At 35.7% G+C, this 14,306-nt stretch overlaps 1 protein-coding gene across 3 annotated transcripts in view; it reads left to right on the forward strand.

Moving 5' to 3' along the window:
- The window catches only part of LOC124161840 (1-acylglycerol-3-phosphate O-acyltransferase Pnpla3-like), a 44,490-nt gene extending 33,043 nt beyond the window's left edge, over positions 1-11,447 (forward strand). The window contains exons 8-13 of one of the 3 annotated variants that reach the window (XM_046538051.1): positions 748-918; positions 5,532-5,689; positions 6,320-6,401; positions 7,378-7,582; positions 8,405-8,597; positions 10,197-11,447. In XM_046538051.1, the coding sequence (XP_046394007.1) occupies positions 748-918; positions 5,532-5,689; positions 6,320-6,401; positions 7,378-7,582; positions 8,405-8,597; positions 10,197-10,543 (1,156 nt within the window). In that variant the 3' untranslated portion in view covers positions 10,544-11,447. The remainder of the gene's footprint in view (positions 1-747; positions 919-5,531; positions 5,690-6,319; positions 6,402-7,377; positions 7,583-8,404; positions 8,598-10,196) is intronic. The other 2 variants (XM_046538052.1, XM_046538053.1) reach the window with 2 other exon arrangements.
- Positions 11,448-14,306: the final 2,859 nt, after the last annotated feature.

Genomic DNA, 14,306 nt, shown 5'->3' on the forward strand with positions numbered 1-14,306 from the left:
CGGTGTTGGTGTATATTTGATGTTTTGTGACTACATCATTTCCTGCATGCTTTGTTCAACTAGCATGGTTACATGGTGTAATGACATTGTAAACTAATGCTTGCTAAAATTAATTATTATACAATGAATGCAATTCATCCACTGTTTGCCTTATTTGATACTTGCCCACAAGAGCCATTTGGCCAATACTTTGAAACTTTTTGCACAGATGGTGACTTATGACGACGACTTATGGTGACATAACGTCACATTGAATGGTGATGTCTTAAGGTATAATAACTGTAAAAAAATGATAGTTTGCACTCTTATAAAATGACTTGATTTATCTCCGCTGCAAATTGACATTAATGATGTAGCATGGTAAAAATATTTTAGTTTTCTCCAAGTATAATATTTATTACTATAGTCTAATCAGACTTCAGGCTTCGTATTTTGTGAATGCTTTCATCAACTCACATTTTGGGAATTCACTTTCTTATCTTTTTGAGGGTTCTTTCAGGCCAATCATGTATTTTAGAACTTCGCTTATTGAATTAATCACTGGGGAAAACTAAAATCTTATGAATATATTGCTGCAAAGTGTTGCTCTAAATTTTGCCATCGAGTATCAAAATTATACCTTTACTTCTGTGGGCAAGTATGGAACATGGCTAACCCCATTATTTGTTGTGACTATTTTTAACTTTTAATAAATTGAAAAAATATTTCCCCACTGAATGCATGATACCGAACCACCCGATCCTGTAGCCTTATTGGTCCAGACACAGTTCAGAAGCACTCTGTTACATTTGGGAAACTAGACAGGCGAAAGTATTGGGTAAGGCGGCAGTTGGCTTGTGGTTGCGCTGGTTCCTTGGCTCCCCACCTGAGCGTCAAACATCGACTCGAAATTAAAGCAGCAGCTTCAACAGAAGGAAGGTGAGCAAGCAGAATCAAGTGGGGTTGACGAGGGGGAAGATCTGGCTCCGCCTATCGCTCATTTCCATTGTAATTGGCAAAACTCTGTGCTGAACAGTTAGCGGTTGTAATCGAATGCTCTTCCCATGTACTTGCTCTCTTTTCTAAAGACTACGAGAACTCATAAATTATTTTTTTAACTTTTATCTATCTATCCATTAATTACGTGAGGCATTTAGGCATTTCCCCAATCTCACATGGGGGAGAGAAGGGGTCCTGACAAGAATCACGTAATTTTTTTCTGCAAGAAATAGTGTAAATAGTGAAAAAACGGGGTTGAATTGATCACATAATCAGTAATCTTAAATACTAGCCTCAACTTATTCAAAGTAAAAATTAACAGGTTGTTTTTTTTTCAAAATCCAATGCAGTTAATCATAGATAAACGTATTTCCACTGACAATGCGCATTTTGAATAATCTCACGTGAGTTTAGTGGGAAGGGTATGGGGACCAGCCAAATCTCACAATATCTCAAAATGGGGGGGAAGGGAAATCCAAAAATCTCCAAAATCACCTCACGTAGTTAATGGCCCTGAGAAAATTCCTAACCATAAAAAAAACCTCAAAAGTATAGTAATTTTTCTAGCCTCAAGGCCTCTTTACTTCACTGAGAGAAGGGAATCCATTTAATTCTCTCGATCATAACAGTGAAGGATAATGTTGGAATAGCATTTGTCCAGTAAGGATTTGCAAGCGAGAAAGAGTCAGTCTAAGAATTTTGGGTTACGTATCAATGAAAAGGCTGATTAAAAGCCTTATGACGAATATAGCCGATGGTGGTATAGAAGCGTTAGCTCTGTGTAAGAAAGATGGGTACGAGGATAAATGTTTGATAGTAGAGTGGTGGGTAAAGGAGAAATTAAGATAAATTGGCCTATGGGAATGATGGAATTTAACTGAGAATTGATAGACTTAAGGGTGGAAATCAATTAATTTCAGGATTGCACAATTTAATGATTTCAGTATTAATCTGCTAACTTAGAATTAGAAGTGGGCAACAAAGAAATATTAAGACCTAAATCTCCTTTAAAATTTTATTTTATGAAGAATTGTGATTTTGGTGCAGTGCAGTACTTCTGAAATCTGCGCTCATAGAGGTTTAGAAATTATTTTTGAATTGGCGCTTATGAATAATTATCAGGTACAATTTTCTCTAATAGAAGTGACATTATTGTAGTGAGCAGTCAAGGCTGTATGATTTTGCTCAGGTTGCATGAAGTCACTCAAATGTGGGAGCAATGTGCATTTTTTAAATAAAATACATACATATGGCATATTTATTCTAAAATTCCAAATCAATTATCTTGCTTGCAAATCTACATTTTGTAGCCATAAAAATTACTGATACAATGTTTGCTGTTAAACAGTCAACGGATTCAGTTACTATAAACTCGATGCCAGGTTTTGCCTTTTTTCTCATATCAGTTTTTCATACCCCTCCCCCTCAACACCCCACTGAAATTTATTTGATATCAGATTCAGGTAATGGTTCAAATTTTCACTATGGTTGTGGGAAATATATACTCTAACCTCCATCTGGACCAAACTGCCAGACTTCCTTTGGTCAATTGCACTCGTCTGCTTGTCACTTCCTTTCGTATGTTGTTTTCATTTTTAAGCTTATGTGCATGAGTGTTGTTGCATTGATTCTGCTTTTTGTGTTAATTGATTACAGTTAAAAATAGACGTTATTAACCCTCAAGCAGGCGCGGTGGCATATAAAGTACGCCAATCTTCGAAAACCAAGGATTTCAACATTGTGCATACATTCTGGTTTATAAATGTACAAGCTTGAAATTATTCCTGCAAATGAAGATAAATTTTAACAAAAATTGAGTGTTATCATATAAATGCATATATCGTTGACAAAGTACTCCAGCACCCGGTTGTTTAAAAATATCAGGCGCAGCGTTTAAAAATATCAGGATGTATGGAAAGACTACGTCTGTAAAAGAATTTATTAGTTTACTGCATAATTAATTCATATATGTAGTTCTTAATAACATGCATAGTATTATATTCTGGATGGGAGAAATGCTGTGTTGCAGTCCATGCAGTTTCACTATTTAGAATTCTCAAGCATTGCATACTACCTATTTATAGATGAATCAGTTAGCCATTAATAGGAAATTTTTGATGAAATTTCTGTGTAAAAATGTTAGCATGCAACAAAGTGAACGTATAAAATATTTTACGCTGTTTGTCTTCTACAGTGGAACCTCGTTTAAGCGAGTACGGGCTATAGCGAGACCCCCGCTATTACGAGAGATAGCCTATGCACCGTCAATTGATCCTATAATAAGCATGTTAAAAATTTCGTTTTTACGAGGCCCTTTTGGTGTTGACTCTCGCCATAGCGAGGGTTTCACCGCCGGAAAAACTTACACCAAGACTCCTTAATCTCTGTAATTGCTAGCGATCTGTTAGAAATGAAGTTAATGGAGTGCTCAGTCTCAAATTTATGTGGTAAACTATCGTTCGATAAATAAGTAGTCAATTTTGGTGAAAATATTGTGGCATTAGCATTCGCGAATGCTTGATCTTCTTTGGTTCCTCGGGCGGCAGAAAGCAGTCGTCAGCATACCCGCACATCCATTAGTTGCATGAATAGAAAGCATTTTATGGAACCCACCATGGCCAAAAAAACACCAAACACGTCTAAGCGAGAAAATAAAAATAAAGGAGTAATATGAGGTTTATTGGCTATTATTTGCACCACCTCCAGTAAAGCGACAATTCGCTATAGCGAGTGTTTATTGGTGCACCGTGGGGTTTCGTATTATCGAGGTTCCACTGTATTTGAGATGGCTAACTTTTCTTAGGTCACGTTGGCTGTTTAGAATATTATAATTACCAATGGTCATTGACCATCTGTCCAAGCTGTTTCTGTATTCATTGCATCATTTATCCTAATTTATGCTAATCACATAAATTACTCCTCTGCTTATAATGTGGCTTATTTCATATATTTTTTTAACTGTGCATGTTTGCATATCGTCTTTATTCCCCTAACCTTCTAATTGTGATGTTACTTCCGTATCCATTTCATTCTGATTTGATGGATATGAGCATTTGATGTTCCATATATGAGCATTTGATGTTACAAATACAGTTAAGTTATAATTATCCCTTGTGTGCATGGGAGTAGCTAAGGAGTTTGGCTGGGAGGGTCATGGGACCAGGATCACACTCCCTCGAGAGGATCTGGGAGGGTATCCTTGTTTCAGGAGGCATGGTTTCTACCTCGCAGAATGTGTTTATTTTGCTTTCTCAGAACTGAAATTAAATATATTTTTTATTCGTCAAATTATTCTGGTGGAATAAGCATTTGGGATACGCTTATATCCTGGACACCTCTTAGCCCATGACTGTGTGATTTTTGCTTGTTGATGAAGAATCTAGTAGACATCAGTACATACTTGCATTTGGTTGTGGAATTATGTGCCTTGTGTTAAACCTGGCTTCATCCTTTAAATTACATAATTTTTAATGCCTCAACCACTTTGAATCTAGTGAAAAAATGTCACTCAAAATCAATTTTTCAAGCAATCACTCCATATCGAAATGAAAAGCCCCACATTTCAACGAAAATCGAAATTTGAACCAAAAGATGGACAAAATCGAAAAAATTAGATGGTTACCTTTTGTAAGAAATGTAATTTGTAAAAAAACTGTTTATTATTCATTTGAAAAACATCCAAAATACACATTTGTGTGGTAGAAAAAAATCTACTCAGAAAACGTGCTTGAATTACTAGTAATTATAATTTACGAATTCAAGCAAATTGAAGTTTTAAGATCACCGCTTAAAGCCATTCGGATTCACTAAAAGTTTTAATAAAGATCAACTGATTAAGATGCTTTCTTGATTATCAAGGGTGTGCTTTTATATTTTCATTGGCCGAAAGAAAAGTCTTTCACATGGGACGGATGATGACGGATGGGCCTGTCGTGACACTGCTGAGATCAAACAATAAGGTCAAGATCAAAGTTGAATAATTGAGTTTGGATCGAAACTCTAAGATCATGACTCAATATCGATTTTCTCAATCGTTGAATATTAAAAGGCAATTTTCAAATTGTAATTTAAATGGATTTTTTCACACTATTTGGATCGTAGTTACTCGCAATGAAAGTTCCTGCCACACCAATACAGTCGTAATGACTGGCCACGGAGTGAAAGCCCATGGGAAACCTAGCTCCACGGGTGACCAGGACTTATTGTGTGGCATGGATAATGACTGAAGTGGTCGTTATGGCCAAAGTACTTTGAAACCGAGAAAAGTTGATTTTCGATTCATTTTTTATTGTATTTGTGTGTGCTTTTACCATACATTTGTGTGTGCTTGTGTACCATAAATATACTACTGAAAAAAATAATGATTGATCACAGGAAATACTTAATAAAACATCAGGGTGATCAATGTATTATAGGTGCATTCTATGCCATTCATCTGTAACCATTGCTGTATCCAGAATTTGGTGCCCTATATTTATACACTGTTTAGTGTGTCGAAATTTTCTGTGAATTTGAAGCAAGTTGTCTAAATATACTGGTGGCCTTCCTTTCAGGTTCATGGCGTCAGCTCCCAAAGTTGGTCACAACTTGTGGTTAATTAGCAAGTACATGATCGAGCACCTTAGTCACCTTATTCATAATGTGAATAAGAAGAGACAACAACTCAGTGCCAACATCACCTGCCAGATGGCTATCACAGAGTACAGAGGAAGTAAGTATCTATTTGCAAGTAATTTTTAGGAGATGCTGTTCATGATAATTTTTTGTACATAATTTTTTAACTGAGGACTGTATAAACCTCCATCTTTTCTTATAGGGAATTATCATGAAAAATCTTACTTATTGTTCTAAATGATGGAATGGCACTCAGAATTCATGAAAATTTCAGTTGCAATAATGAAGTTGTGGGAATTTTGTATAAATTATCAGAATTATGCAATTGTGGATGTCTGTCTCAGTGCAGCTAGCCACGTACTAATTATTGCCATTAGTAGTTATTTTTATTGGGTATATGCTCTATCTTTGATTAATCTATCATACTTAATGAGGTGGAATATTTTCATAGCGACGACTACTGAGTAAAAAAAGGTAGAATCTAAACCTCCTATGTAATGCATCCTCAAACAGCTGCAAATTCTTTTCATTCCAATAAACATTCATTAAAAAAATTTAGTTCAATGAAAGTCCTGTTTTTATCATTTATTAGTTCTAGAGTTTAATTGAAATTAATTAGTCAGTATTCTCTTAAATTCAATACTACTTATCTCAATCTTATATTTTGTTTTAATATTCATTTATATTTTTATTTTATCCATTTCTTAATTGCTTTTTTCTATTACAGCCAAATTTGATCTAGAATCTGCCAAAGATTATGCCTACAAGAACAAGATGAACTTCAATTTCACCTTGAATCTTGAAGAAGGGTAAGTACAAATAAAATGAAATGTTAAGGAGATGCTTCCATTAGTATTTAAATCGATACAAAAATATAATTATCAGATTGGACGACTTGTTCACTATCTTTTTTATCTGACTTTTATGTAGTAGTTTTGTATGTCTCATATGCAGTAAACACTGGAGATATTCCTTCATTTTGTTCAATTTGATATGGCTACATCTTTATCGGTTCTTTAATCACACTGCATTACAATTTTTTTCCTGTTGGTACATTATTGAATTTACCAATTATATACAAATAAAATAAGTGTGCATTCATGATGGATTGAAGTGCAAAGAAAAATGAGATTCAAAGTATGCCCCAGATTAATTAGAAAAACAAATGCTGCCTGATTTGATAGTTGCCAGTAATTACTGCATTCACCTGTGTCTAAGACTATTATCTTGATGCTTAGATGATTCATTAGGCTGGATTGGAATGCTACTAAAAATAATAAATTGAACCGTGCTATTTATTCGATTGCTGTGTCTTACCATATTCACTGCTTAGCTCATAAATAGATGTGGTCTTGACCTTTTGTCAGGGGTGGAGTATGTTGATTGGCATACTGAGTCACTTTCATAGTGATGTTGTGAGATAATAAAATTATGAAAAGTCAAAATTACTTGATATGCTAAACCTTGTATATCATTTTTAAGCCATTAATTGATAAATGGTGTGAATTTTTGGTTTAAATACACCATAAAAACTGCAGTGTGTTAAAAGTGTTAAAATTCGGTAATACTTCATGTTTGAATTTCACTTGAGTTGAGGTAATTGCTGCATAAGTTTTGCCATAAATGTGTGGTTCCATGAGCTTTATTGAAGGTCTCTTATCTTCTATACAGTTTTCAATTTGTGCCATGAAGTTTCATTTCTCACTTGAATTAGCTATAGTGAGAGGCAAAGGCCATTGGTGTATGGTACATATTTGATTATATGTATTTCTTATATTTTTGCAGAGAAGTACCGCGGGACCAGAGCTCAGCAATGAAATTCAACAACAAAGTTTTGGGTCAAGCACCTTTGAGGAGGCCCAGTTTGAACGCTGCACTAGCAGAGCCTGGAACCACTTTGGTGGATGATGACACTTTTGACCATATCCTTCAAGTGACATCACACCACGATGCTGTGATGGCATTTTATTACATGGACGAAAACAACAAGGTTAGTGCTTGAGATAAAAATTACCTTGCACATATATATAGGTATAACTTAAAGGCACTAACTCAGTGATCCGACCCGAAAATTGGGTTGGATAGGTGAGAATAGAGCTCACCTCAGACTAAGCCACAGGCTTGTGATAAAAATATGTACACATTCAGCTTATGGGGCCACTTCCTTTTCCTGGGTCACATTGCACTTTGAAGCATTTATGTTGGGATGTCCAAAGGCTTTTATAATTAAAATTAAACAATCATTATTAGGCATTTGTTGTGCATGTCCCTTAATTTGACCTTTTTAGCGGTTCTTGTTCACTTATGCCATGAAGTTTAATTGTTACCCATTATGTTGATATTAGTAAAATAATATAGCTTAGTAGTGGTTACCTGTCCAAGATACTTCTTTTTGCTGATTTTCAGCTGATATATCTGGCCTCTGCCCTTTTCCATATTTTTCTCAATGTCTTCTTCAAATCATTCCCTGCCTCAGCGATGACTGCTATGTTTCCAGCATATCACTGCATACTAATTATTTCTCTGTAGGTATTGACACCCAAAGCCTTATATATTTTTATCCTTCATATTGGTAGTATTTTTTATTGTTTTTACTTCTTAAAAGCAATTATTCCTGAACATTATATTTCACTTTCTGTGAAGCATTACTTCCATACTCTCATGTGACGGTTTATGCTCTGCAACTTAGTCAGCTATCTCTTCCCTGAATCAGGTTTTGATAGATGGAATAGTGGGAGATCAAGCCTCCATTTTCTTCTACTTATTTTTCACTTAGAAATGATTTTTCATTTTTTCGATATTTTCTTTCCAGGTCAAGGTAACGGAGATTTTTGATGTCACAGACACCGACTCTCCTGCTATTTTGTGCCCAGAAGAAAGGGAAGCAGCCACTCAGCTGGAATTTGATGAGGACAATTGGGATGTGGATTCCAGCTCAGCCCTGAATGACAGTCCTGATGGAAATTGGTTGGGAGGCCAAGAGGAGATGCTGATGCCTGATGATGGTAAGTTCTATCTCAGTATTACTTTTTTTTATAAGAAAACCTAGGGGCTGTTAATGAGCACATTTCTCTCAGGCTTTCAAGTGGGTAAGAAAAATTAAGGCAGCTGACACTTCAGGTTCTGTCTCATTACCTATTCTCAAGGCTACTGATTACAATTTGAAGTAACCATTGAAGCTTGGTGTATCAGGAGGGGTTGGTCAAGTCTTGATTATTGTGGCGGAGGACCGTGGGCCAGCAAAGACTTTAGCTCTGGTGATCATAATTCTTTTCAGTGTTCGATTCCAAGAGCTGTTGACCGAATAACTGAAATCTCTGTTGGTATTTGTTTTTTTTTTTTTTTTCGAGTTGTATCTCTAAAGCCTCTTTCATTTATTGATCCCAAAATTGATTGGATGGCCATAAAACTGTGGTGTCATCCCACTTTATTTTATGGTCTTGACTCAGGATAGGCATGACTATAGCTGATTTTTCTGGTTTACCAAGTTGTAAATGCCTTTAATGTTCTTTGAGTTGAGTAGAGATGGTTTTCTCAGTCTCCTCCACATTGGCATCACCACACTCGCTTGAGATTTTATAAACTCATGGAGTCATTAGGCCGACTGGGTCCTTTACTCTAGCAAAGCGGTGTCTCTTAAAGTGGACAATGGTCGATGGATGGTTTCAATGTTGGAACTTCTTAAAAATCATGAAATTTTATTGCCCGATATTGTAGTTACATTGGGCAAAAAGACCCTGGTTCTTGGTTTCTTCCTTAATTGTTCTTACCTGCTCACAAACGTTTTTTTTTCTTTCCTGTTGCTTTATGTCTTAATGTTTAGTGCTGTTGAATTTCTTATTCGTAAAATTATGAATGACACTTTAAATAAAACAAAAATAGTTCAGAATACATATGTATATATTTACTTCCTTAGTGTAGCAAAAGTGAGATAACTTTAAGTTAGTTGTGTTATTAAGATGCTATTCTGTAAAATAATGAAGTTCGTGTTTGCAAAGTTTATTAGCATAGTAATAAATTTATTTGAAGGCCAAAATCATGGTGTGTGACTGTAAAGTTTTTTCAGTATACTTTTGCCTAGCTTTCGTATTACATAGTCATTTTTTCGCGATATTATCATTCCATTTTACATAATTTCCAATGCTATTATGAGATATTTTCTCAGTGGATATTTAAATATAAAATTAAAATTATAATTTTCTATTATTTATTGATAAATGCTATCAAAAATAAATCTTCCTGAAAACTCACAATATTCAGCTTTTAACTCAATGTATAAATTTGATATGATGCTGTATAAAAGCTTCATGCCTCTTGTTTTGTGCTTTTGTTACCGTTTTTTGTGCATACATATTTTTTGTGGCTTATGTGTTGCTATTGGAACCGTATGTGTAGTTGATAAAAAGTCTTTGAAATGTTCAGCTTGCTATTGACATTTTTCTAAAACTGTTTTTAAGAAAACCACTTGGACTATTTCTTGTGAATTTGAGAATGCTTTTGCTTGTAATGTACAGCTTAAGAGTCAGTGCAAACAATATAGGAGGCTTTTTATGTTGCTGTGTCATAATGTGAGAATCTTTGTTGTGCATTATGTTTATTCGCAGTCCCCGGAAATGTCACACTTATCGGTGCTCTTTCCACAATTGCAGAAGAGCATGAAGGCCGAAGCAGTTGCAGCAGTGGAGAGGAATCGTGTTCGCTTGAGTATCTCCTCGATAGGGACTCTTCGACAATTTTCTCTGACCCGGAGAGTGAGTGGAACCAGCATCAGCAGAATGAAAAGGCGTCGGTCAAACCGGCCCACAAGTCTAAAACTCCCCTCCATGCCTGCTCATCAAATTCCTCCGCCACTTCTGGACTATGTCCAGACTCACGGCCAGAGTCGGACCAAAGCAAGGAGCCCTTGTCAGAAATTTCAAGGAAGCCTGCCTATGTCGCGATGGACTCTTGAAGTGAGCCATGGACTCGAGTGAGAAAAGATGCAAAAAAAATATGAAAGCTGCCCACCGTGGTGTCCTGTGATTGTCTCCTGACAGATATGGGTGTTGATTATACCCATCTTATTTTTTTACGGTCTTGAAAAAAGTCTTCCCGATCAACCAACTTGTCTGGTTATTCCAGGGAGACCAGTTTTATATTTGTCTGACAAATATTTCATCCACAGATTTTTTATTTTTTAAGGGATGAAATATTGTTAAAGTTCCTACAGAGATGTTTTTATATATACACCGCCCTTTTTGAGGCATTTTTTGTGCACTTTATTGTATGAGCTTTACATGATGAGTGTCACAAAAAATTATAATGTTCACCTGCAATGCTTATGGCAGGTTGAAGGTCATTTGAAGCCATTGAGCATTTCATGAAAATGTTTGCTTGTGAATTCTTCATGAGAAAATTGTCTTCAATGTCACATTAATGTGCCTTTACTGTTGGCTGTTATGTTGCTCTCTTTTTTTTATGTCAATCAATGGCTTATTCTATTTTTGCCGTGTCTGGAAAATATTTAACCAAGTGTCTAGTATTATTTTCCCATTGATCAATTACAGCGTATTAATTATGTTAATGTACAGATAATTTTATTTGTGTTGTGTTACATTTTTTTATATTTAAGACTGATTGAAAGCAAATATCAATGCAGTTAATGCACTAAACAATGTGCTGTGAGTTGATCATTGTTGAAAACTACCTTACTGGGCTTTTACCATGGGCGTTGAATTTTCCCAGATTTTCTCCTTGATTTGAGGAAAGGCATCATGGAGCATTTCCTATTCCAAGGATGTAAATACTTAAAAACTGAAAAATCCATTTAATTTATCCATTGTTATTTAATATAAATAAACTGCAATTTTGAAATATACTGTATTTAATTTACTCTAACCAATGCATGCGAAGACATAACTAATGCTGTAAAAAGTGATTTCACTGCAGAGTAATGATTGTTAAATTTAGTCATTAATTACAGAAATGCCTTTTGGAATTGTAATTCCAATAGAAAGAAAGAGCGGAAATGATGTCTGGAAGGAATTGAAGTTCCAAAAACAAGATCCTTTATGTGTTATATCCCTCATAGTGCTTTGTATATTGTCTTATGAGTGCTCAATCTGTTATGCTCAGATGAGCGCAAGTATTTTTTTGGCAGTATTGTATAAGATTTCCTTATTTTATGGGTTTTCACATATTTAAATAACCTGAAGAGACGAAAAACTGATTTATTAGCACAAATAGCGCTCTAAGGGATGGATAGTTGGTAAGCAGAAATGTGAGTAGAAATGGGTAGAAAATTTAGAGAACACTATGGGAGGTTAATATTTTATTCAGTGAATAGAAATTGTATTGAGAAAGGGTTTATAGTTATATGTGGGTATAAAATCACCATAAAAATGAATGCATCTCTTGATTATAAGAATGTTAACATAACTATGGCAGTTATCCGGCCTGATGAATCAAAGCAAATAAAATACTTGCAACCAGCTACATACTTGATCTGTACACTACATTTTCATTCAACCTTCATTTATTTATTTTGTGGGCTATGTTTCACATACCTTAATGTGTATGAACCACATTAAACACATACATATGCAAACATACACCTTGAAGTATTGGAATTTGAAAAATAGAGCAAATGCTAATTTTGTATTCACATTCCCTAATTTAAATTCATACTCATTACACATTTCTCAAATGTAGAGTGGCGAACACATAATGATCTACTTACATACTTTGTGAGGTGAAAGGTGGAACTTAAAAAATAATTACAGTGGAACCTCGTTAAAGCGAGTACGGGCTATAGCGACACCCCCGCTATTACGAGAGATAGCCGATGCACCGTCAATTGACCCTATAATAAGCGTGTTAAAAAATTCGTTTTAACGAGACCCTTTCGGTGTTGGCTCTCGCCATAGCGAGGGTTTCACCGCCGGAAGACTTTCATGAAGACTCCTCAATAATTGCTAGCGATCTGTTAGAAATGAAGTTAATGGAGTGCTCAGTCTCAAATTTATGTGGTAAACTGTCGTTCAATAAATATAATGATGACGAAACAATGCTTTGCATGATTTTTATTCAGTGCGGCGCTTATAAATTGTTTGAATAGTTAGTCGTTATTTGAGTAAGGAAATTTAGTGATGCAAAAAAACATCGCCTTTCGTCTGGATTTATGCTTACGTTCATCGGATAGATGTTTATCTGTCGCCGCACCACTCCTGTTCCAGTATATCTGTTCGCAACAGGCATATTGGCTATTATTTGCTCCACCTCCGGTAAAGCGACAATTCGCTATAGCGAGTGTTTATTAGTGCACCGTGGGGTGTCGTTATATCGAGGTTTCACTGTATGTGCTATAGGAAGTGACAACTCTGCACCCACTCTACTTGTGCCTTGCTGCATTCCGTCAGTGAAATAAATGACTCTTATCGGGGAAATGAGGAGGGACTTACCAAATGCAACATGCTTGCTTGTCTTCCTTTCAAATTTTAGATTCAGTTGATGTACTTTTGTCTGTATATAAACATGAAATAGCTCATATTACAGATGCAATATCAATCAGAAAACCATACGGTATTTACCGGTAGAAGCCGCACATCTTATATGCGGAAATGCCAGTGTAAAAAAGGGGGTGTGCAGCTTACACGAATCCTCCACATTTTAATTTAAGCTGCATACCATTTTCGCTCGAATTCTTTTCATTTATTTCATCAGTGTTTGGCATAGAACTGGGAAACACACCTAGAAATTATAACTTAACTCTACCTTTCTAACTTTATTTAACCTTATTAATCATGGTAACATAAATTTATCGATTTAGCAACAAATCATGAGTAACTAGGTATATTAGACGTCACCCATTAAGTGCTTGGAAGTAGTTTTTTTTCCCCTCACGAGCCGGCCTAAAAATGGGGGTGTAAGGGACACAGGAGGGCATGGCTTAAAGGAGTATATAAGATACTAATCACCATTTGGTGCAGATCATGGCGAAAGCTATGAATTCCTGATATTTTGTGTATTTTAAAAAGTACAAATTATTGTGGAGGAATTCACATTTATCTGTTCCCACTCTTGGTTCAGAGCCTAATGTCAAGGTAAGTTCTTACACAGAGATTAACTATGGTCAAGTGGGTAGCTACTGACTGACTGCTAGTCGGTACCTGCTGCCATTCAAAACCAGAAGAGCTAATTTGAGGAAGTAAGAGGTGGAAAATTATCCTTATCAGAGAAAATACAAGCATTGCCAGTAGCCACACAAATCTGAAACATTCCTAACTAATACCTATTTATAAAACCTATACTTTTTATATATAAAGTCTCAAATCTCGAAGATATTGGTTCGGGTACATCATTTTTGCCTTCAAAATGGCATTTTGGAAGCCAGCTATTAGTGTCGTATGTTATGTCAGAAGGTATCTTCGTAAATGGTATCATTAGAATTTGTTTACGTTTTTCATCGCGTTTTGGAGCTTTCGTGTTTTTTGACTATTCACTGATCACCTCATCCAATCTCCCCACAACTCTTGGCTAGTCGTAATGCTCCACCTGCACTTATCCTCTTCTCTTTGAGTATTACGCCGAACAATAGCAAACATAGCATTGAGGAACAGGATAATTAGTCGTCCACCAACTGCAACAGTTCAAGTCAAGTAGGGCGACTTACGGATACACCTTTTTATACGTTATTCTCGCCATGGGGATACTAGCCACAAATCTTCAAGATTTTG

This window comes from Ischnura elegans, chromosome 7 (assembly GCF_921293095.1).
Source record: "Ischnura elegans chromosome 7, ioIscEleg1.1, whole genome shotgun sequence".
NCBI classification, from domain to species: Eukaryota; Metazoa; Arthropoda; class Insecta; order Odonata; family Coenagrionidae; genus Ischnura; species Ischnura elegans.